The sequence below is a fragment of the Bombus impatiens genome, unplaced genomic scaffold, assembly GCF_000188095.3.
Source record: "Bombus impatiens unplaced genomic scaffold, BIMP_2.2 scf_1445, whole genome shotgun sequence".
In the NCBI taxonomy this organism is placed as follows: Eukaryota; Metazoa; Arthropoda; class Insecta; order Hymenoptera; family Apidae; genus Bombus; species Bombus impatiens.
The window spans coordinates 988,040-1,009,006 of NT_177864.1; the positions used below are offsets into that span (position 1 = coordinate 988,040).

The following is a 20,967-nucleotide window of genomic DNA, read 5'->3' on the forward strand; positions in this document are numbered from 1 at the left end:
ACTTTATCACGTCTCGTTATAACGGATCTCACATACATGAGGTCTTTTATAGATAATAAAAAATAGGATACAATGACTGTAAACTCATTTTATTAATATATCTATATATATAATACATTTGTTGATATATGTAGTACAATATAATATACATATATTGTACAGATTTAAATAATTCATTCCATATCATTAATTGTCAAACATAATACCATATTTAGTATTATATAAACAAATATAGGAAAAAAACTCTAATTGCCAAAAAATTGTAAAATATGAAATATTTTATCTCACATTATCTACTTATGATTTGAGAATTAGGTTTTATACATATATATGGATTTTCTAAATAAAATATTTTGGATCATAATGTGGATTTACATTTTTAAAGAAATATATTCTGTAAATTTATTAAACATGCAATATATAAATTTTATACACATGACTTTTATATTGAATCAAATCTTTATATTGTGTATTCGTCTTTATTTTTAGTTTGAAATACAAGGGAATTATTGAAACAAGAATTCTTTATACAAAGCAAGATATGTAAAACTGATCATAGAAAAATATATATGTAATTACTAGAAATCTGTAAATGTAATCAATATGTTCATTTATGTATTTAATATAGTCAGTAAAAGACTATCTATTAATTATAATAGATTTCTATTTAAATATAATTTTTGTATATAGTAGAAGTTTGAAGATTTTTAAAAGTACAATACAATTATAGTGGATACATATTCTACACTAAATACAGGGTTAATGTAATAAAACTAAAACTATATAAATTCTTATATTATTGACATCTCATATGTCAAATTTGAATTGTACTATTATATCATAGTTTTATAAAGAAATTGTAGGATATACATTATTATTATTCTATTGTAGGATATAATTATTCTTTTTATCTTCACAATTATGTGATATATTCACATCTCACAAGTTGTCCCCTTTAAATATTATCAGAAAGAAAGTGAAGTGTAACATGTATCACATGTTTCAGAATTATGTGAAGATGTTGATGATAAAGTATTGGTAGTCAAGGATGTGGATATGGGTCAGAACATGTCATCATGACCCATATCTGGAATATATGATAAACCTCGTTCCTTCAGAGTTTTATTTATTAGTCGTTTCTGGTCTTGTTTTAATTCTTGCTCTCGTCTTTGTGCATCCAAGATATCATCAACAGATACTTCAGTCAATGGTAAATCTCTTTCTTTGTCTCTGTCCTATAATAAGAATTATATTGTTTCGTTAAGAAGTCTAATATATGTTTTTTTAAATAAAAGATTTTTATATAACGACATTACTATTTCTCCCAAAAGGACAACATTTTCTCCTCTGACAATAAAAATTCCTCTTGGGATGTCTCCATATTCTTTGCCAACATGAATTCTTTCAATTGTACGATGAAGTACAATATTAGCAAATTGATCAACACTTCTAAGATATCCAATTAAAGTTCTGCCATCTCTTAGTAAAACCATAAGTTTTTCTAGACCAGAATTATATATAATATATCATAATAATGAAAATAACTTTTATCAAAGTAGAGATTAAAATAAACAAAATGTATTATATTTTATCAAAAATTTCATCATTTGCGAAGGTTTAAAAAGATATACATATGAATAATACAGCTCTAGATTTAATTAATACAATTTCCCGTGATAAAAGAAAACATTTGTATTACACTGTATAATAATTTGCTTTTATAAATATAGCGATTATAAAAATTATTAATTAAAGAATAAAGTGCGAAACTGTAATAACACACTGATATAACCTAACAAATGTACAATTGTAACATAATTACGTACTGTCAAGTTCTTCGAGAAGAGATGCCGTCCCTGGCAAAATGTTCATTTTGCAATTTCTCCTATTTCTGATATATAGAAATAATTTTCAAATTAAAACAAATAAAAATCTTCTATGCCAGCTTAACCTGTAGTGAGATATAAAATTAAAATCATTTCGTTTGTTCGTCAATAATCACTTGAACTATGTTAACTTGTTGTTATCGAATTAATATTATCGGTAAATTTATTTAGTTATCAAACTAAAATAATTTAATTATAATCATCACTCCTTTCACATTTACTTAAAAGATCCACGCAAATCGATATATGTATTTTGGTGAATTTTATTTTGTGTGTATGGCGAGGTAAAATGTGTTATTGATTTGAATTCATTGTAAATTAAGAAAATAATACAAACAATATTATGGTATTATTATTAGCCTTTCATAGTAGTAGGATTACATAAATAAATGATTGTATTAATATAAGAAAGATCAAAATAATATATATAATATATTTGTATAAAGTTTCATTTCTATACGATGATAATCATTCTATATACGTACATACTACTACTCGTCCAATTATGGATATTTTTTTTTTAAATTGCTTATTATATAAAATATTATTTAAAGTTTAATATAATTATTATATAAAATAATACTTACTTTAAAATATGTCGATTTTAACATATAGCCTTAAATTTTATAAAAAAGCGCTAGTAAACATTTGAGTGAATACTTGCATGCATACATAATTTCTTTTATACATCATTCATAGTAACTTTTGATATTTTATAGTTTTGATCCATAATATTTTAATACCTTCAAAAATATATAACTTCATATATTTGAAATAATAATAGCAATGTATATACGTAACAAATAATACCTATAATTTATAGATTTCGTACCGGCATATATATAAGAACATAACCTTTAATACAATGAAGCAAAAACGTTTTTGGCAATTTTTACCATTTATGATACTTGTTATAGGAGGTACATTTTTTATTCAGGAATTTGTAAGCCTAAAGTATGTACTTTAATGCTACAATCTTAAATTTTTTATTGTATAATTTAATGTTATTAACTAAATTATTTTCATTTCTTCAGATATAAGTATCCAAAAGTTACATCCTACGATTTGAAAATAGAAACTAAAAAACGAGGTATTGAAATGAAAAAAAGTCGTACTCTTGAAGAGGAATATAAGCTAATAGAAGTAAGTAAACCGATTATTTTTATTAAATAAAATACCTATATATTAAATATTTGAAAAATTCCATTTTTACTAATTTGAGAATTGTACTATTTTTAAACTTTTTATATGAAAATAGGGTAATTTCAACTCAAAAACGTGTTATAATTTCTTGTTTATTAATATATTGGACCAAAATTCCTTCATAACCTTAAATGTCTATTAACAATTAATAATCATTACAGAAAATAATCAAATTTTAACTATTCTTTTTGAGAGTAACAAACTGTATCCTTATACATATTTAAGGAATTTATGACAAATTGACACAAAAGTAAATTTACGATTTTATTCTTTTATTTTAAGTTATGTTAATTATACACAGCAACTGTATGTGTGTTAAAATTAGGAACAAGGATATACATTTTTATTCACAAATAAAAAATGCAAATAAGATTGATGACAAATATGATCAAGCTTAGTATATAAAACACATGAATTACATGTGTTATGTCTATAGAAACAACTGACTAATATTAAAATTACATTATACAAATTTAATAAATAAATATATCAAGTTGTATTAATATATTAAATAGTTGTAGAAAACTTTATACTTTGTTATGATACATATATTATATACAAATTACATTATATGGTATACACAAATTTATATGAAATAATCAGTAAGTCATAATTACATTTAGCTTGATATTTCTAGACCTTGGATATTGATAATTGGGAAAACGTTCGTATACCACGACCATGGGAGGATTCAAGTATGACAAACAAATGAAATTGTAAAAAGAATTTACTTAAAAAGAAATATATGTACATTGTATGTATATAAAAGTATATTTATAACAAATTGTTATCTATATTATATTATAGTTACGATAAAATCTGTATTAAAATCTCTTGAGTATTCTTCATACATATCTTTTTTGTAGTAATTAATAAGTTAAAAATTATTACAAAAAATGTAGCACAGCACACATTTGTTTTACAATTAGTAACTTTAATGTGTTAATGAATGTAATACTATAAACGAACAGTATAGTTAGTTAAATTAGAAAAAAAGTTTCAAAATTTTGACATATTAAACTTACTTTTTTTTTCAAACCCATACATACTTAATAAACTTTGTTGCCTTTGTACTGGTGATTGTAACTGTTGGCTTCGCCGTGTACCGTTTGTCGTGTTCATTTTACTTTTTAGAACCTGTGTGTGTGAAAAAGAGAGAAAGAAAGTGAGATACAAAATGTTGAAATATACAGTTGTGTAGAGATGCGCATATCGTCTCGAGTATCAGTTTGGGACGGGACGAAAAAAGTTCGGGCGATATACCTCTACGCACAACTATAAAATAACATATATGTGATTTGTGTTCATACTAAAAATTAATCAGTAGTTAAAGCAACTATGCAAATATTCTTGATTATTTTCTAATATTACCTTTTTCCAACTTTAATAAACATTTGCGTTGTTTTAATCTGATTTAATGTCACTTCTTAGTTTCTATGAATTATCGCTTATAAAATGATACTTACTGTGCGAAAATTTGAAGAACTTCTACTTTTGTTTTGTTTTATTTTATTACTTGTTTGTGTGGATATTTTTGTATCAGACCACGTGAATAAACTATTTGAAGTATTTATATCTTCTTGTCGAATTAAGAAGTCGGAATCTATGTTAAATTCCAACGTTGTCAATGAAGTATTTAAATTGTGTAATTCGTTTTTATTAGCATTTTTTGCAATATTTTCATTCATTGAAACATCTAAATGTGATGTTCCTAAATCACAATTAGAAGTGTTTAAGGGTTCAATATTTTTGCACTCATTTGATGCATTTGTAATTGGTGCTTTATGCTCTTCATCAATATCCATACGATCATCCTTCCCCACTTCCTCATTTAACATTAAAAGTTTTAAATTAATATCGTTTGTGTGGTTATTTTTATTTACTTCCATGTTTTCTTTTTTTAATGAAATTTCATTTGAGTTCGTAATTTCATTATCTATTGGAGTATAATTTTCGTGAGTATCATCCTTAACAAAGAATTTACTTTCTGTAACAGTTCCTTCATCTATAATTGTTCGCCTGATACGCATATTCCTTCCGTTTATTCGACTTTTACTAGAAGATAAAAGGCTTGGAGAAGTTTTGATACTAGATGAACGTTTTGAAAATAAATTTTGTTTTCTAATTAAAACAGGAGATACTTTATCTTCGCTAGGAGTAAGACTACTTGTATCTAGATTATTTTCAATATCCATTGTATTTGTAGATTTATATATATCTAAAATTTCCTTTTGATTTAGTTGTTCGTGTTCTGTAATAATTATATAATCATTTATCTTTTGCCAGCTTTTTAAGTTATACTTAGATATATTCAATTATTTATCTTTATATTTAAACAATAACTATTATACTATTGTTTATAATAATATAAAAATAAATTTCATACCAGAACTATCTTGCTGTTTTACAAAAATAGATCTTCTTAAACGATTTGTCTGAAGAATTGCTTCTGAATTAACAGTACACCAATCTGTTAGCTTCTTTCCTTGACAAGTGTCTTGCAATTGATTTTGTACTAATTTATATTCTTTTGACCAAATACTAATATGTCGAGATAGTCCTGCTTTCTGTGTCCAAATATTGCATTTATTAACTTTATTCTAGAAAATTCCAAATTTGATGATATTCAATGTTTTATTAATACTTATCATATATATTTATATATTTAATATCTAACACGTCTAATGTTTATTCTTATGTTAACAAGAAAATTATGCTCTCTGAAATAATTTTATTGACAATATTTACCTTTATTTTATCAGGATTAAAATTATGAAGTGTTTTTAGAGTAAAAGGATCACAGTTTCCAAGTGCAAGCTGCAATGCAATATCTGGATCTATTTCTAGACCGGCATAATATAATTGTTCTTCTGTTACATCAGATGTAGGTGGATTTAAACGAACTTGTTTCCTTTTTAAAGGACAAAACACTAACTGATGCTTGAAAGTGATAACTGCCAATGTAAATGAATCTCTATACTCTTTTGTAACAACTAAAGATTTCATATTTAAGTAAGATCCTAAACGAGTTAAAGCCTATGAAAATAAATATATATTTATACTTAAGTATTTTATCCTCAAATTAAAAAAATTTGTAGATATACATGTAAAAATATTTACTTTGTGTATATCACAGTCTTTATTTAGTTTTATAAACTTTCGTGCTTTATTTAACCCAATACCAGGAAGAGATGGTAAGTAATCACAGCCTGATAGAATACACATATAGCAGAAGTCATCCATATTAAAATGTTTAGAAGGTATTTCCATTGCAAGATGTAATTGTTCTTGGTCAATTAAAAGACCATTACCAGTTAAATCCATTTTGAACAATACCTGCAATATAAAATGTGTGAAGTAAATGTATTTTTGAAATTTAGGATATCACATAAAATCATATATATTTATTTATTTTTATATTTAAATCAATTATAAGTGTATAAAATCAATTATATAAAACTTTTGAAAATATTTCAATCATATAGGAAAAATACGAACCTTTTTACAACCAAATAGTATTAAATCACTATCTTCGGTGATAACAACATCAGCAATTCCATTGATGTTAAGGTATGCTAACTGTGCATCTGCTTCATATGGTGCTACAATACAATCAATATTCATTTCATGGCATTGTTTGATCAACTCTAAAGCCATTTCATGTGTAACATCTATGGACCTTCTCAATAAATTTCTTCCCTCTGCATGTTGTCCCATCTGCATTAGTTCAATACCTTTGCGACGATTTGCCTGTCTATTTCTATATAAGCACATGAATATATTATATTAAAGAAACTGAATATTACATTATCTCATAGTGTATTAGATTTATCTATAAATACATAAATATATTGAAAACTATGAATGATGTAAAAAATGTTTTAAGTGAGCGTTGTAAGATACCAAGAGGAATATATTATACAAAGTTTACGAACAAATTATTTATTAAACATATAATGTTGGTAAAAAGTATAGAATGTAAAAAACAATGGTTAAATATTATTTTTGTAATTTTCCATATTGTGATGCTTTTAATATATAATTTAAATTCATTCGAAACATTTTGCAGTTATTTTCATGTCTCTGAATAAACTAAACAATGCAGTTAATGATATTCAACTGAATTATTATATATCTATGCGGACAATTATAATACTAAGTTTCAAAAATACTTATTATATCAATTTAATTATTAATTCAAATTAATTCAATTTTTTAATATATTTAATTACAATGTTAAACTATCCGTATTAAATAAACATGTAAAATTAATAAATTTTGTAATTTAACATTAATTATCATTTTAAAAATTTCCTAAATTTTATAGAATTTTTATTTCAAATATTCAAAAGTAACTTAACTATACATACTCTCGTCGTTTTACTTCGGTTTGTGCTTTAGCAGGCAAATGTCTTCCATCAAATACAAGTATTGGTCTTATTTTATAAGATAACAACATATGTATAAACTTCATACAATAATGAACATATCTGAAATAGAATTATAATTAAACAATTACTTGTGTCAGTAAACAATATAGTTAAACAATGTAAATTTTCTTACGCGTCTGTTGGATGTCCCATTGACAGTTTATCAGCACAAGAAAATACGCCTTTATGCAACCAACAATAAGAATCAATAGCAACAATACCAGCGGAAAATTGTTCAACATTTATTCTTTTAGAGGCTTTTTCTAAAAATGGAAGTAAACCAGTGATACCCATTTTTCACTTTAAATACAATAACATCCAACAGTCATGTACACCCGAGTATTACTGACAGAACCGTTCTTGACATTGCCGCCAAAGTTCCCGCTAATTAACGAGTGACGATTTTAGTTCCGGAAATAATATGTTACTAGATATGTAACTTACTAGTCAGAACAATTTCTTGCGAAGAAAATAAAAATATATTAAATTTTATGCATTCTACCTTTTATAAAGCGAAATGGTGTAATTAATTATAAAATATATAAATTTTGTGGAAGGTGTTGCATGTGTATAAAAAATAATTTATGGTAACGTAAAAGTAATATATTGTTAATAAAATACATCCTATTTTTTCAATATATTTTCAATTTTACATTCTCAGGAAATTCTTGGAAATATACAGTACATATAGAGCAAATATTTCATACTAAATTTATTTATTTTTGTGCAATTATTTTGAACTATATCATAAAACTACGTTTAAATTACATTGATATTTTATGATAATTTTCTATACCTTATAATAATATGTAAATGGTTAGTATTTTAAAAGTAGAAACTTTATTAATAAATTCAATAATACTTATTATTAATCTTGATATGTACTCATCGTAAAATAAGCTATGTAAATATATATATAATGAATAACATAATAGATGTAATGTTTTCTCATAAAATGATAAAGATTAATTTATAAATATATTTATGTATATGTATTTCAATTATTATTATGAAATCGTTAACTATGAAATATACTGCCATCTATCGTTTATTATTGTGATTCGATATATTTAAATTGTGTTTATCTTTTTTTTTAAATCGTATGACATCAGGGGAAGTTTCAAACTTTCGGAGAAACTGTCGGATTAAATTTGAAATTAAAAATAGTACAATATAAATATGGAATATATTTTGATGCTGCATACTTCTTCCTATTTCGATATGTATATAAATGGATAGATAGAGATGTGTATGCGTGATTTGTGAAACGAACCTTACAATGGAATTCCACTTATACGAACACCATTTATTATAACAAAATCTATATAGTGCCCAATTAAATGAACTCCTGCCAATTTAATTTGCTTATCTGAACGTAAATTCCTATTATATGAGCGAAAAATCATAGGTAGTGGGGAGAAACAGTGAACTCCTATTATATGAACTCCAGTTATGTTATGAGTATGAGCTGTTTGTCCCCCGATGAGTTCACATAGATGAAGTTCTACTATATAATTTAATGGTAGGTTAATAATTATTTTATGATTTGGTTGTTTAATTTTCTATACATAATGAAAAATTATAATAAAAGATTTTATTATTTTCAAATTATTAGTTCTTTAATTTCGAGTAGAATAACTCGCATATGATATCATTATTAGATATCGTTATTATCTTGTTACAGATATAATTCACTTTGCAACATATTTATTGCGCAACGTAAAAATAATGAAAGGCTAACATTATACTTTTTAATGATTTATTTCTCACGCAAATCATTAATACATATAAATTTGTACAGCTAATTTCTTGTACATATTGTAGACTACTATTTTCAAATACACTTTTTAGGTTAATGTACAAACCTATGTTATTCGATTAAATACGTATATTTTAATTGTTCAAAGAATTTCTTCGTCTTTTTATTATTAATTGACTTCTTCTTCTTATTAATTGACAGGCTAAATTGATTAATTTGATAATTAAGATTTATTTAATTAAATAACATTCATTATATTAATGTTAATAATGATCAATAAAGCAATATATTTTAAAATACCTTTGCCAGATTTCTAAAATTGTTACAAAATCTGAGTTATATTGCTATTTACTTTTTTTTTAGTTTTTAAGAATTTTATTCAGTACTTATGTTAAATATTATATGTAATATAATTATAGATCTACCATACTTTATAACATATAAAAAAGACAATGAAAGGATGCCATGGATGAACACAACAATGATCCTTATGAACAACAGCTTTACGCTGTGTTTCAAAGTTGTTTAACAAAAGGAGAAACTGAACTACAAGAGGATAACTGGTTCAGTTTATGCCATAAGTTACACCTGACGGAACAGAGTGAAGAATTAAAATCATGCATTCAACAACATAAACAAGAAAAGCAATCTATATCATTCCAAGAATTTAGAGCTGCTTTATTAACTCTATTAGGCAAGACACAAGATTCAGTTACACAGACAGAAAAAGATAATATAATAGAATCACAAAATGATGCAAATCCACATGTTGTAGATAATAAATTACCACCTAATAATTCTAGCTCTAATGTAGATTTTTTAAATGGAAAAACAGGTAATTACAATGCTTACATTACTTGTTATCTTTTTTTATGTTTTAATGTGTTTATGTGTTATTAATTTTTAGGCGTGGCAGTGGATGAGAATAGACTAAAATGTTTATGGGAAAAAATAAATACCTGTTTGAAAGAAAATGTAGATTCTGCAACAATCTTTTTTATATCTAATTGTTTAGGAATCCCAGCTCTTCCGAAACAAGTATGTTTCTACAAGTATATTACAAACAATACAAATATGTTACTACACATATGTATGTTAAAATAATATATGGGTATTTGTGTAACAAAAATCTCGCGGATCAGTATACATTTAACACGTATATATATATATGTAAAATAAGGAGCTCTATCAATTACTTTCATAATCAATAGTTTACTATAATTAAAATTTTTTGTTACATTCATTTCTCTAATATAAAAATATATAATTTAAAGTGACATATAAAATATTATTTTGCACAGATATCACAGTGCATTTTTGAAAAACTTGATCAGAATTGTGATGGATTAATTAATTTGGATGAATTTCTTGTTATATTTCAAAATAAGGCAATGGAAGATCAATTAACACTAGATAAGAATAAACAGTCTACAAATGAATTAACTAAATTGGATTTTAGAAAACGAAACTATGATATACATGCTTCTCGCAAAACTAGGTACTACATCATAATTATCAATGTTAATATAACTTTCATTGTTATGCTTTTCTTATTACAATTTTATTATTTTATGAAATTTTTATTGAATATTTTATTTCTATTTGTTAAATGATAGTTTTACAAGGAATAATACTTTTCTGGATACATGGAAACTTTCAAATATTACAAGTACATCGTTATTAACGGATGGAAATTTTAAAACATCTGATATTTCTTTAACTGACTTAACAAGTAGTTTATGTGATGAATTGAAAAATTTTAATGACTCATTAGGTCACTCTGCCATTCGATCTCATATAATGTTATTACGAGATGTTCTTATACTATATCAAGAAGAATTACACAGTTTAAAGTAAGTACTATAACTTACATAAATAAATATTTTAAACAGAAAAAATTTAATTAATGAAAATGTTCTTACATTTTTAGCCTCGTAATAGAGAATATAAATGGTGAGAAGGAAAAGCTGCGTGTTGATATCATAGAAGCTAATGAACGAGCAAACACTCTTGCGCAAGAGATTGATGAGCAACATGTTCGACAAGAAGAAATTGTTCAAAATTTACGAAAACAAATTGAACAACGACATGCTGAAACTATACAAGATCTTTCAAACCAATTGAGTTCTGAGCGAGAAATGAGTGCTAGTGTTTTGAAATCAAAGGATGACCAAATACAGATGTTGCAAAAAGAGAATCACGAGATTAGAAATAAGTTTGTAAATACGTTACAAGAGAATCAAGTTTTAGAAACTGAAAATGAGAATCTTCGTAGTCAAATAGAAAAACTTAAGCAATCAAACAATGAATTCTTAACTCAAATAAAAATGTTGGCAGCAGAGCATGATGAGGTACACAAGTAAACAAATTTTTATAAATAAAAGAAATAATTTAATTTTTTTGCATATTCATATATCATTGGTAATTCTAGTCGCAAAATATAGAGATAAAATATCAACAAGAAGTTATGTATTTGGTAGAGCGTATCAAACAGTTGCATTCAGAAACAGTTCTTTTACGAGATCAAAACGATGAACTTACAGCAGAACTAGACAGTTTAAAACAGCATGATCGTCATAATAAAGATACAAGGTAAGGTGAAGATACAGAATGAAAAATTATAAAAAAGATACTTCAGTAATATAAATAAAGATAAGATTAATTTCTTTTAGTTATTGCAGACAGAATAACCTTCCTGGCAATCATACAGCAAAGAATATACAGTCAAATGAAACTGAAAGTAAGAATAACTCTATACATTTCTATACATTTCATTTATATTTATTTTTTAGCACAATAAAATTAATGTATAATATATTTTCAGGTAAAGAAACATTTATAATCGAAGAAGATGATTTAGATGTTGTTTTAAAACATTCCACATCTGTAAGTAACAATTAATAATTTATATTCTTTAATTTAGATATTTGATAGTACTCGCCTATTTATATATGTTCCATTTTATCAATACAGCCATCTTATAAATCCAATGAAGAAGAGAATGCGCAAAATTGTAAAAAGATAGATTTAAAACGATTTAAAGATATAGTTATAAAACAATTAAAAAGTATTTTAGTAAATAATAACAAGTGTACTTCAGAAAACTGTGCATTTAAAGATGAAATATCAGGAATGATCATAGGATTACAATCGAATTCAAATACACAATTTTTCAAAGAGACTGAATTTATCAAAAGCATCGCATCTGAGATAGAAACAGAATGTGAAGAAAAAACGAGTGATTTTGTAATTCCCAGACACAAGAATTCCGTTTCTATTAAACGGGTAGTAACATCCAATAATAATGATAATAATTGTGATGTTGATTATTTTAGCAATCAAGATATGAAAAGTTCATCACATAACAAAGTTTCAAGTCTTAGAGATTATCCTCCTCGTAAAGAAGAGTACATAAATGCTGATCATTCAAAATCAAATAAGGAAAAAGATGTTTTGATCACTCAATGCGCAAAGATTACAAATGAAGTTAGTACAAGAACTAATTCAAGCTTAATAAAAAGTGACTCATCTGAAAGTGTTTCCTTAAATTTGAAGTTGAAAGAACTTGAAGCAACTCATGCTACTGAAAAAAAACAATTGATTGAACAATGTGCAGAATTAGAAAGAAGTCTTGATATGTTAAGAGTAGAATACGAAGAGTGTGAAGATTACTGGACTGCTAAATTGGAGGAAGAAAGACAACTTTTTGAGCAGGAACAAAAAATTAGTGATGAGAAATTTTCAGAACTTATAGCTAAAATGGCTGAGTATGAAGAATTAATTAGTCCAGTAGACAAAGTAAAGAATGGTGGACGTCTATCTCCAATTGAAGAAAAGTTTAATTTAGAACAACAAGTAAGATACAATTTTTCTATTTTTGTTATGCATATAAATAATTTTATTTTGTTTATCATTGTAGTTTTTCCTTTAATTCTCTAATCAGAAAAAATATTTTAACTTCTTAAAGTCTTTTATTTTTAAAATTTATTATTAAATAATTATGATTCACTAAATCATAATTATAGTTTACTCTGTTTATTTGTATGTATACTTTTTTTATACAGTACTTAGATCTTGAAGAAGAATTCGAAAAATGGAAAGCACAAATGGAAGAAGAAATATCCCAAAAAGACAAAGAGATTAAGAATTTACACGAGAAAATAAAATCCTTAGAACGACCTATAATGACTGATATGTCTGTACAAGTTACAGATGAATTAATTTTTCCGTCTTTATTTACACGATCAAATTATGTACCTAATGATTCGTTCAATATTCAACCATCCAGTGATTCGGTTTTGAAGTTAGCTCAATGTATTGATAATATTCACAACCTGCCTGAAGAATATAAATTTAATAAAATTCTGGAATCTTCGACCTCATCAAATGACTTTACTCCACGACTATCGAAAGATAATTTAGATGATGATAATTGTAACCTGCACCAAATATATCCCCATTATCATCACAATGCAGAATATTATTTTCTGCAGAATACGTCGAAGTTGCAAAATTTAAAAGCGCCAAATTGTCAATGCATGCGAAATGATGCACAAGTAGCTTGTATAAACATCAATATATTGCAAAATTTAAGTATGAAACTTCAGGCACAAGAGCGTAAAAAAAATCAATTGCAAGAATGTTTGAAGAAACAGCAATACCACACTGAACGTGTATTACAACGTAAGTCTTTTACGATCTTATTTAAATAATTATATATGTTACAATATTAAGTTGCTATTATTTCAGATATTATGTCTCAACACCAAGCAGAGATATCTGAATTACAATGTCTTCTTCGTAGTACTCAAGAAAGACTTCAAAGAGAATTTGAAACAAATGCAGAGCAGGTACATAATTTTTACAATTTCTTTATGATTTTTGATGTTCTTGTATATCATTCTTAACTAACACTGATTTAGTTCAATATAAAATTTTTGATTAAACATATTTTTAATTTCTTTATCATTTTCCACAGGCTGAACAATTGACACGAAATGATATATTAGTAAAACATCTATACACAGAAAATGCCTGTTTAACAGCTAATTTAAAACGTTTACAGCAACATTACAATATCTTAACAGGATTAAATGCTGAATCATCTTCAATATGATATTACAATCAATTATCAATAATGTATAAAAGGCAGAGCTCTATTAATAAAATATTAGTAATAATGCTACTAATATTTTAACGTCAGAGTGTAAGTCAGAGGTAGATACCCTATCTCAATTGTTAATTGTGATACATACTATCTTTTTTCAATTATAGTATTAGAATAACAGTAAACAAAATTAATATTTTTTTTGTGAGTGCTCATTTTAAATCATAGAATAATTAAAAAATTCAAAAAGAAGCAGTTGACATTTTTTAAAATTGATATACGTCTTTTATTTTGCACTTTGAGATTTGTGCAAATATATATCGATAATGTCGAAATGGTTATACATACATATATTTCTTAAATTTCACCTTGTGCATATGTGTATAAAAATATATTACATGAACATAAACTTTGATACAATTTATCATATAACATTATGTAGTAGGTGATATTATGTAATGTGATAAACAGAAAATCTTGTTTTGTTTTGAGGATTTAAGGACAATTTACTATAAAAAGAATGATAAAAGTATCAATAATTAAGAGAGTTGAAACAATTAGAAATTTACATTTATGTTTAAAGCAAACAGTATTTATTACTAGACTCAAATTGTTTCTAACGTAAACAGAGTTTGAAAAACTAGTATGTTCTTCACTTTATGACGTTGATTATTATTGATAGAAGTATATAATCTGCCTTATAATTTGTAAGTTACAATTATAAGTATATCTCATAAAATCCTATCGAATTCATATTCTTAGATCATTTTTATGAAATTAAAGAAAACAAACAGTCTAATTATGAATCATGATAAAAAAGACCCAAATTAATTAGTACAAAAAATTATTCTATCATTGTTACTATTATTTGGTATTCATTAAGTTATTATGTATAAATAGATATTTTTCAGAACGATTTGGTTAGATTCTTTAGCCTAAATGCCAAAGATAGGAAATTTCTTATTATTAACTTTATTAAACAAATCATTGCTAAATATGTTCGTTACTTGTTGCGTATAAGTAAATTATTTTTTCTTGGAAGCTTATTTTAGTTATTACAATCAAATTGCAATAAAATTATTTTGTTCTTTTTATAAGATGCGTATTTTTTAAACATCGAGAATAAAGCTTATACGAAACAAATACATATTATATACACAGTAATATTATCATTTATAGTAAAAGTAAACTAGCAGAGAAAAAACTCAAATCTTAATACTGATTCTTTAGACTAAAATTTCCTTCTGTTTGCTTTTTATATATTTTTAAATATAAAATTCGTGAGATTCTATTTAATGTGAAGTTAATTTTTATGACAATTATGTTGAATTTATTAACATGTTTCATTAAAATAAATTATGTTATTTATGTTTTCGAAATCCTCAATGTTCGGAATGGTTTTAATTCAGTATTACAGATTTAGACCTTTATTATGCATAATCAAGATTAATACCATCATGATCAATATTTTGGGTTCAATTATGTTATATTACATAATTCAATAGTCACATAAGAATATATATACAGATTACTGTGTGTATTGAATATCCAACCAAATATATCCGCGGTATTGTATAATATATGGTCATATTTAGCTTTATTTAGCATATAATAATAATAGGTACTATCTGTATATACCATACACACACATATACAACTTACTTTGTATAGTAATTATTCTAATTGAGATTTATCTAATTTTGATCATATCGCTGCCATATAAAACATTTTGTACATGATATTTATATAAATGTTTGTATATTACTATTCTGCAGCGAACTAAGTTTCTTCACATTTGCCTTATTGATGACTCTTACACAATCTTTGTAATTATATACCTGGTGCCTTAACGACTATAATATAATCGGCAATAGGGTGATTTTACGTCAAAAAACAAGTCGAAAATATACAATAAAATTTTTTCGTATGACTCTTCGTTTTCAGAAAATCAAGTTTGAAAATCAAATATATTTAAACTTGGCTAATTAAGGACTAGGTATGAGCAAACAATCAGCAGGAAATTATTCTATATGAGGTAAGAAGTATAAAATACAAAAATACAAAATACAATCTTTCCGTTTCAGTTTTCTAGAAAATAGAATTTGAACATGTTTAGTTATTAACTTGCCCAGGTACATTCGTATAATAAATTTCCAAATTTATCTTTTAAAACAAGAAAACAAAATAGCTTATGAAAAAATGTTATTTTACATTTTTAACTTATTTTCAAATATAGAATAATTTCCGGTTGATTATTTGTTTTTGCTCAGTCCGGAATTAGTCAAGTTTACTTACAAAATTTTCGAATCCAATTTTCTGGAAAGCTTAGAGTCATATGAAAAAATTTTATTCTACATTTTCAACTTCATTTTTTACGTAGAATCACAGTCGTTGGGACACCCTGTATATATTTTTATATATTATATTTCTTTATTACACTGTTGTTAAATTATCTCGTCTTCAAGTATTCTATAGTTTTTCATAATGGAATTGTTAAACGGCAATAATTACAGTAATACTAATAGCAAATTATACGACTTTGATGCAATAATTAGAAATTTAAGAAGTATAATTTGTTTTATTATTACAAAAATTATGTTTCCTATTGTATTTACATTGTATGTTGTTAAAATGTACAAAGTGTATTAATGAGTAAAGAGCATGAAGGAGGAAAAAGCTTCAAATCAAACTCAAATTTTTTATTATTATATTATACCTTACAAATTTTGTTTATTTATTTATATTGCTTATTTAAATTATTTATAATGTTTTTACTACAATTTGAAATGTAATAAATAATGATAAAAAGAGCACGGACTACTAAATTGTGTATTTATATTTGAAAATCTAATTTTTCTTATACCTTTCTATAATTTTATCTTCTTTCATTATATCGTTAATTTATTTGATTCAATTACCATTGATATAAAAGATTATTTGTTTTAATTCTTAAATGAATCGAGTTTCTTTTCATTGTATCATTTTTTAGATAAGAGAAAAATAATTCAATTAAGAAAATGTAATTATGTTATAATTATTTTTATGCAGATTAATTAAATTTATATGCATATTTCGAAGAAGTAGTATTTATTAGTAGTATTTATTACGTACCTTTCCATCAGCATCACTTATATCGGAGAAGAATTAAATTTAAAGGACTGCAGATACGTGAACACGAAAGATATTATTTATTTATAATTTATGAGGACAAACAAGTAAATTTACATAGGAAGGACACTTTCAGTAAAACACATTTGCTAAACCGTTAACATGTTTAACATAAAGAAGGAAACTAATCGGAGTCTAATCACCAGCCTTGCTGATATAGTCTTTCACCAAACGGCGTTATATTTGATGCGCCACAAAACAATCTAATCAGAATTATGAAACATTCTCGAAGCGAAAGCACGATAATTATATGCATTTTTTGTTACTAATTATACTAACACTAATTTTTCGTCGCTTCGTAGCGAAAAATAAAGGACTTAACGTGATCTTCAAATGGACACTAAACATTCCTATCTCTTTATCTGTTTTGTCTCTCGTTCTTTCGCTCGCTCGTTCGCTCTTTCTCTCTCGCGCGCTCTCTTGTTTTCATCTTATTTATTCGACCGCTTTTTTCTTTCACTTTCAATTCCTCTATACGTAATCTATAATAGCGTCATAGTAAACTAGTAAGGTACAAACAGGAGTTTTATACATGGTTTCACGAGAGAATACATTAAGCTCAGGTCTTATCTCTACTTTTACGAAAACATGGTCCTGTGTGTGTCCAACTTTGCGAGACAAATGTTTCGTTTGGAACCCTCCGGCGAATCCTTTCTGTCATTTCTTGAAAGAGTGAGCGGAAATCGACGGAAATCGGCGCGAGTTTAAGAATGCAATTTTAGACACGCACGCAAGACAAACTTCGCGACGTTTACTCGAAAATGCTGACGCGAATGAATTACGCAAATTAAAAATCGGAAAGAAACGATTCGTTGATAGATGTCGACCGGACAACTACTTCATTCATCTAATTATCGATAACGAGAATACGAAAATCCGTTGCTCATATTAGGCATATTACTATGCACGTGTACTTACATGTTAAACTGTACGTATATTCAATTCGATTCGTTTCGCAAAAATGGTCGACGTTGTTTTGCTTTGGGAATCTAACTTAAAATTAATATCGGTATATAATTTGTGACATCGAAATTAATATTTTATTTATTGAGCAAGGATCTAAAACATTCTTTCTTCTTCTCAACTAGCGAAACTAAGGCTATGACATTCATATGAACGATTATTCGTGCACGCTGCTTCGAAGATGATATATACGTTTACTTTACGACGAGAAGTAATTTAGAAGGGATTTGCGATTGTGCATGCTTACTTTCGTGTTTTTTTTTTCTTCTTTAAGAATCGAAAACAGCAAAACGATTAAAAAGAAAAGAACAAGTATGTATTTTTAGACTAATCAAAACAGAAGAACAACGAATCTATCGATACAACAAAACGATTAATGCCCGATTCCTTAAAACGATATTATACGAAAACTCGTCGGAAGTTTTCTTCTCAACGTCATGGAAAACATCGTGCGTACAATTAACGCTAATATTCTCTAGAATTAATGTATATTATTATCTAAGTATTCTTTCAGGTAACAACATCGCAAAAAAAGCTTCTAAATGTCAATATTACACAGAGAGGTTATGTGTTACATATTTGCAATGCTATAAGTAGTTACTGGTCGAACAGTTTCCGTTAGAAACAACGTCTGTCTCTTGAAATTAAACTAGTACGAAAGAAAAGAAATACAGTTTCGAAGGAGAGGGGAAAGGAAAGACCTAAAACAATGGGCATCGCAACAATATTTTTTACTAAGTACGAAAACTAGCATTCTGCATTTATACTTGTTACAGAATTCGAGGAGTTTCCTTCGAAGCAGGTGCATCACAGTTATACAGTTTGTTTAGCGACTGGGTTTTCTATCTAATCGTAGTTACGCCTTACAGCCTTAAAGTCTAATATCATAATTTGCCCGTGTCCACGGGTACGGTAGGTACAATATTATTGACAATCATTAAGACGGATCCTACTATTTAAGTATAATTAGGTACATTTTGTGCAAGGTAATCGTTGTGTGACAGAATATAGGACAAGTGGCTACGCACTCAAACGACTGAAGCGTCTTTGTAAAATGATGCCGTATCTCTCTTTTTCTTTCTCTTTCTCGTGTGCACATATACGTCTTGCCTCTATCTATACTTTTCGATCATTTTGTTCGTTTCGTTCTTGTTTTTTCCTTTGTATTTCCTTCCGTTATAGCCAGTAATTGTTCATTTCTCTCGAAAGACAAACGAAACAAGAGGATCCGACTCGTCTGGTGTATAAAGTATATAAAGGTTTCTACCACAGCCCATTTAACGATATATCATTCATATATATATATATAATATATATATGTATATAATATATATTATTGTTATATTATCATATACGTATCATTAATACGATTCGTAGTGTACATTGAAACGTAAACATATATAATATATATATAAAAAACACTAAGAACGACAGATTTAATTTTCTTTCCTTCTCTCTCATGTCCAAGCTCGCGCATCTGTTACGCTATTTGCTTCTCTGCTCTGGCCCTCGTTCTTTTCCTTTATATTTTCCAACGTCCCTTTTTTCTCACATTCCGAGAAATTTTTTCACGATCATCCATATACTATTACGTTTACCCGGAACACTGTACGATCCACGTTATCGCGGTAAACATCTATTCACTGGCGCTTATGTTAAAGGATGCCGAAGAATTCTCTTGTCTAAACGTCGAAGAAAGGGCTAATAAGAAAACGTCGTTTTAAAGTCCTTAAGAGTTCTCTCTGGTTTAGTTGGATTGTCGATTCAGTTTCACTTGAGAATAAATAATGCGACCTTTTTGGGTTATTAGCGTTGTAAAATCACAGCCCAAAAGCATCGAAGAAGTTGAACAAACGAACAAGCTAGAGAGTCGATCAGACACGACACGTGCGCCAATCATTATTATTGCCGTTGCCTCGTCTTCGATACGAGCAAACCTTTTGTTTTCGTTTTGTCACACGTAAACAAATAATACGAGAGAAATAAGCTGAAACGCAAACGGAAAATTACGAAACTAATCGATGCTGAAGCAAAAGCGTACGCGTTGATATTAAAAATTGGTCAAATTGTTTCTTCTTTTTCTTCTCTTTCTAATATTTATAAGTTTCTTTTTCTGTTTGTCGCTTTAAAGGTCTTAAATTGTTTATATGTACGCAATAAAAAAAAGAAAGAAGAAGAACCGTATGCTAGTAAGTGACATTTGAAAAAGTCGTTAAAAAATGCTTTCTCGTGTAATATGAAAATATCCGAATCTGCAAGCAATATCGGTAAATAATATCAATCAAAAACGCTTCAGTTGAGATTTAATCGATTACCCGAGAGATTTCGGGAACACAAATAAGAAATTTGTAATGGAATTCTAGTAAAAACCACCTTTATTGTACCATTGTTCTAATTCGTCCCATACAACATCTGCGAATCGAGCGTCATCGCTTGGGCTAAAATTATTGA

General features: G+C 26.6%; 4 protein-coding genes across 14 annotated transcripts; 2 read left to right on the plus strand and 2 right to left on the minus strand.

Moving 5' to 3' along the window:
• Positions 1-459: 459 nt before the first annotated feature.
• On the minus strand, positions 460-2,272 carry LOC100747383 (U6 snRNA-associated Sm-like protein LSm1). Its single transcript, XM_003493960.4, has 3 exons — positions 1,827-2,272; positions 1,317-1,501; positions 460-1,235 (listed from the first exon to the last, which is right to left on the minus strand). The coding sequence occupies exons 1-3, from the start codon at positions 1,870-1,872 to the stop codon at positions 1,062-1,064; spliced, it is 405 nt and encodes a 134-aa protein (XP_003494008.1). The 5' UTR covers positions 1,873-2,272; the 3' UTR covers positions 460-1,061.
• Positions 2,058-3,939, plus strand: LOC100740273 (cytochrome c oxidase assembly protein COX16 homolog, mitochondrial). 8 transcript variants are annotated; one of them, XM_003493986.4, is made up of 4 exons: positions 2,058-2,170; positions 2,710-2,840; positions 2,921-3,029; positions 3,727-3,937. In XM_003493986.4, exons 2-4 carry the CDS (start codon positions 2,752-2,754, stop codon positions 3,799-3,801), a joined length of 273 nt encoding a protein of 90 aa, XP_003494034.1. In that variant the 5' UTR covers positions 2,058-2,170; positions 2,710-2,751; the 3' UTR covers positions 3,802-3,937. The 8 variants fall into 8 exon arrangements, with proteins under 8 accessions (XP_003494034.1, XP_033179936.1, XP_012247896.1 ...); XM_033324045.1 differs by having other exon boundaries at positions 3,713-3,919; XM_012392473.3 differs by lacking the exon at positions 2,058-2,170 and adding an exon at positions 2,395-2,460 and having other exon boundaries at positions 2,708-2,840; positions 3,727-3,939.
• On the minus strand, positions 3,623-8,058 carry LOC100740396 (exonuclease 1). Of its 3 annotated transcripts, XM_033324042.1 has the most exons (9): positions 7,653-7,813; positions 7,460-7,579; positions 6,588-6,849; positions 6,210-6,425; positions 5,838-6,125; positions 5,476-5,689; positions 4,556-5,340; positions 4,115-4,226; positions 3,623-4,046 (listed from the first exon to the last, which is right to left on the minus strand). In XM_033324042.1, the coding sequence occupies exons 1-9, from the start codon at positions 7,811-7,813 to the stop codon at positions 4,024-4,026; spliced, it is 2,181 nt and encodes a 726-aa protein (XP_033179933.1). In that variant the 3' UTR covers positions 3,623-4,023. The 3 variants fall into 3 exon arrangements, with proteins under 3 accessions (XP_033179933.1, XP_033179932.1, XP_012247889.1); XM_033324041.1 differs by having other exon boundaries at positions 3,623-4,226; positions 7,653-8,058; XM_012392466.3 differs by having other exon boundaries at positions 3,623-4,226; positions 5,476-5,656.
• Positions 8,059-8,737: 679 nt separating this feature from the next.
• LOC100747504 (blastoderm-specific protein 25D) lies at positions 8,738-17,074 on the plus strand. 2 transcript variants are annotated; one of them, XM_012392465.3, is made up of 13 exons: positions 8,738-9,041; positions 9,698-10,113; positions 10,186-10,316; positions 10,580-10,776; positions 10,895-11,131; positions 11,209-11,629; positions 11,710-11,870; positions 11,960-12,018; positions 12,103-12,164; positions 12,252-13,133; positions 13,343-13,961; positions 14,028-14,128; positions 14,257-17,074. In XM_012392465.3, exons 2-13 carry the CDS (start codon positions 9,744-9,746, stop codon positions 14,392-14,394), a joined length of 3,378 nt encoding a protein of 1,125 aa, XP_012247888.1. In that variant the 5' UTR covers positions 8,738-9,041; positions 9,698-9,743; the 3' UTR covers positions 14,395-17,074. The 2 variants fall into 2 exon arrangements, with proteins under 2 accessions (XP_012247888.1, XP_003494009.1); XM_003493961.4 differs by having other exon boundaries at positions 8,739-9,041; positions 11,951-12,018.
• Positions 17,075-20,967: the final 3,893 nt, after the last annotated feature.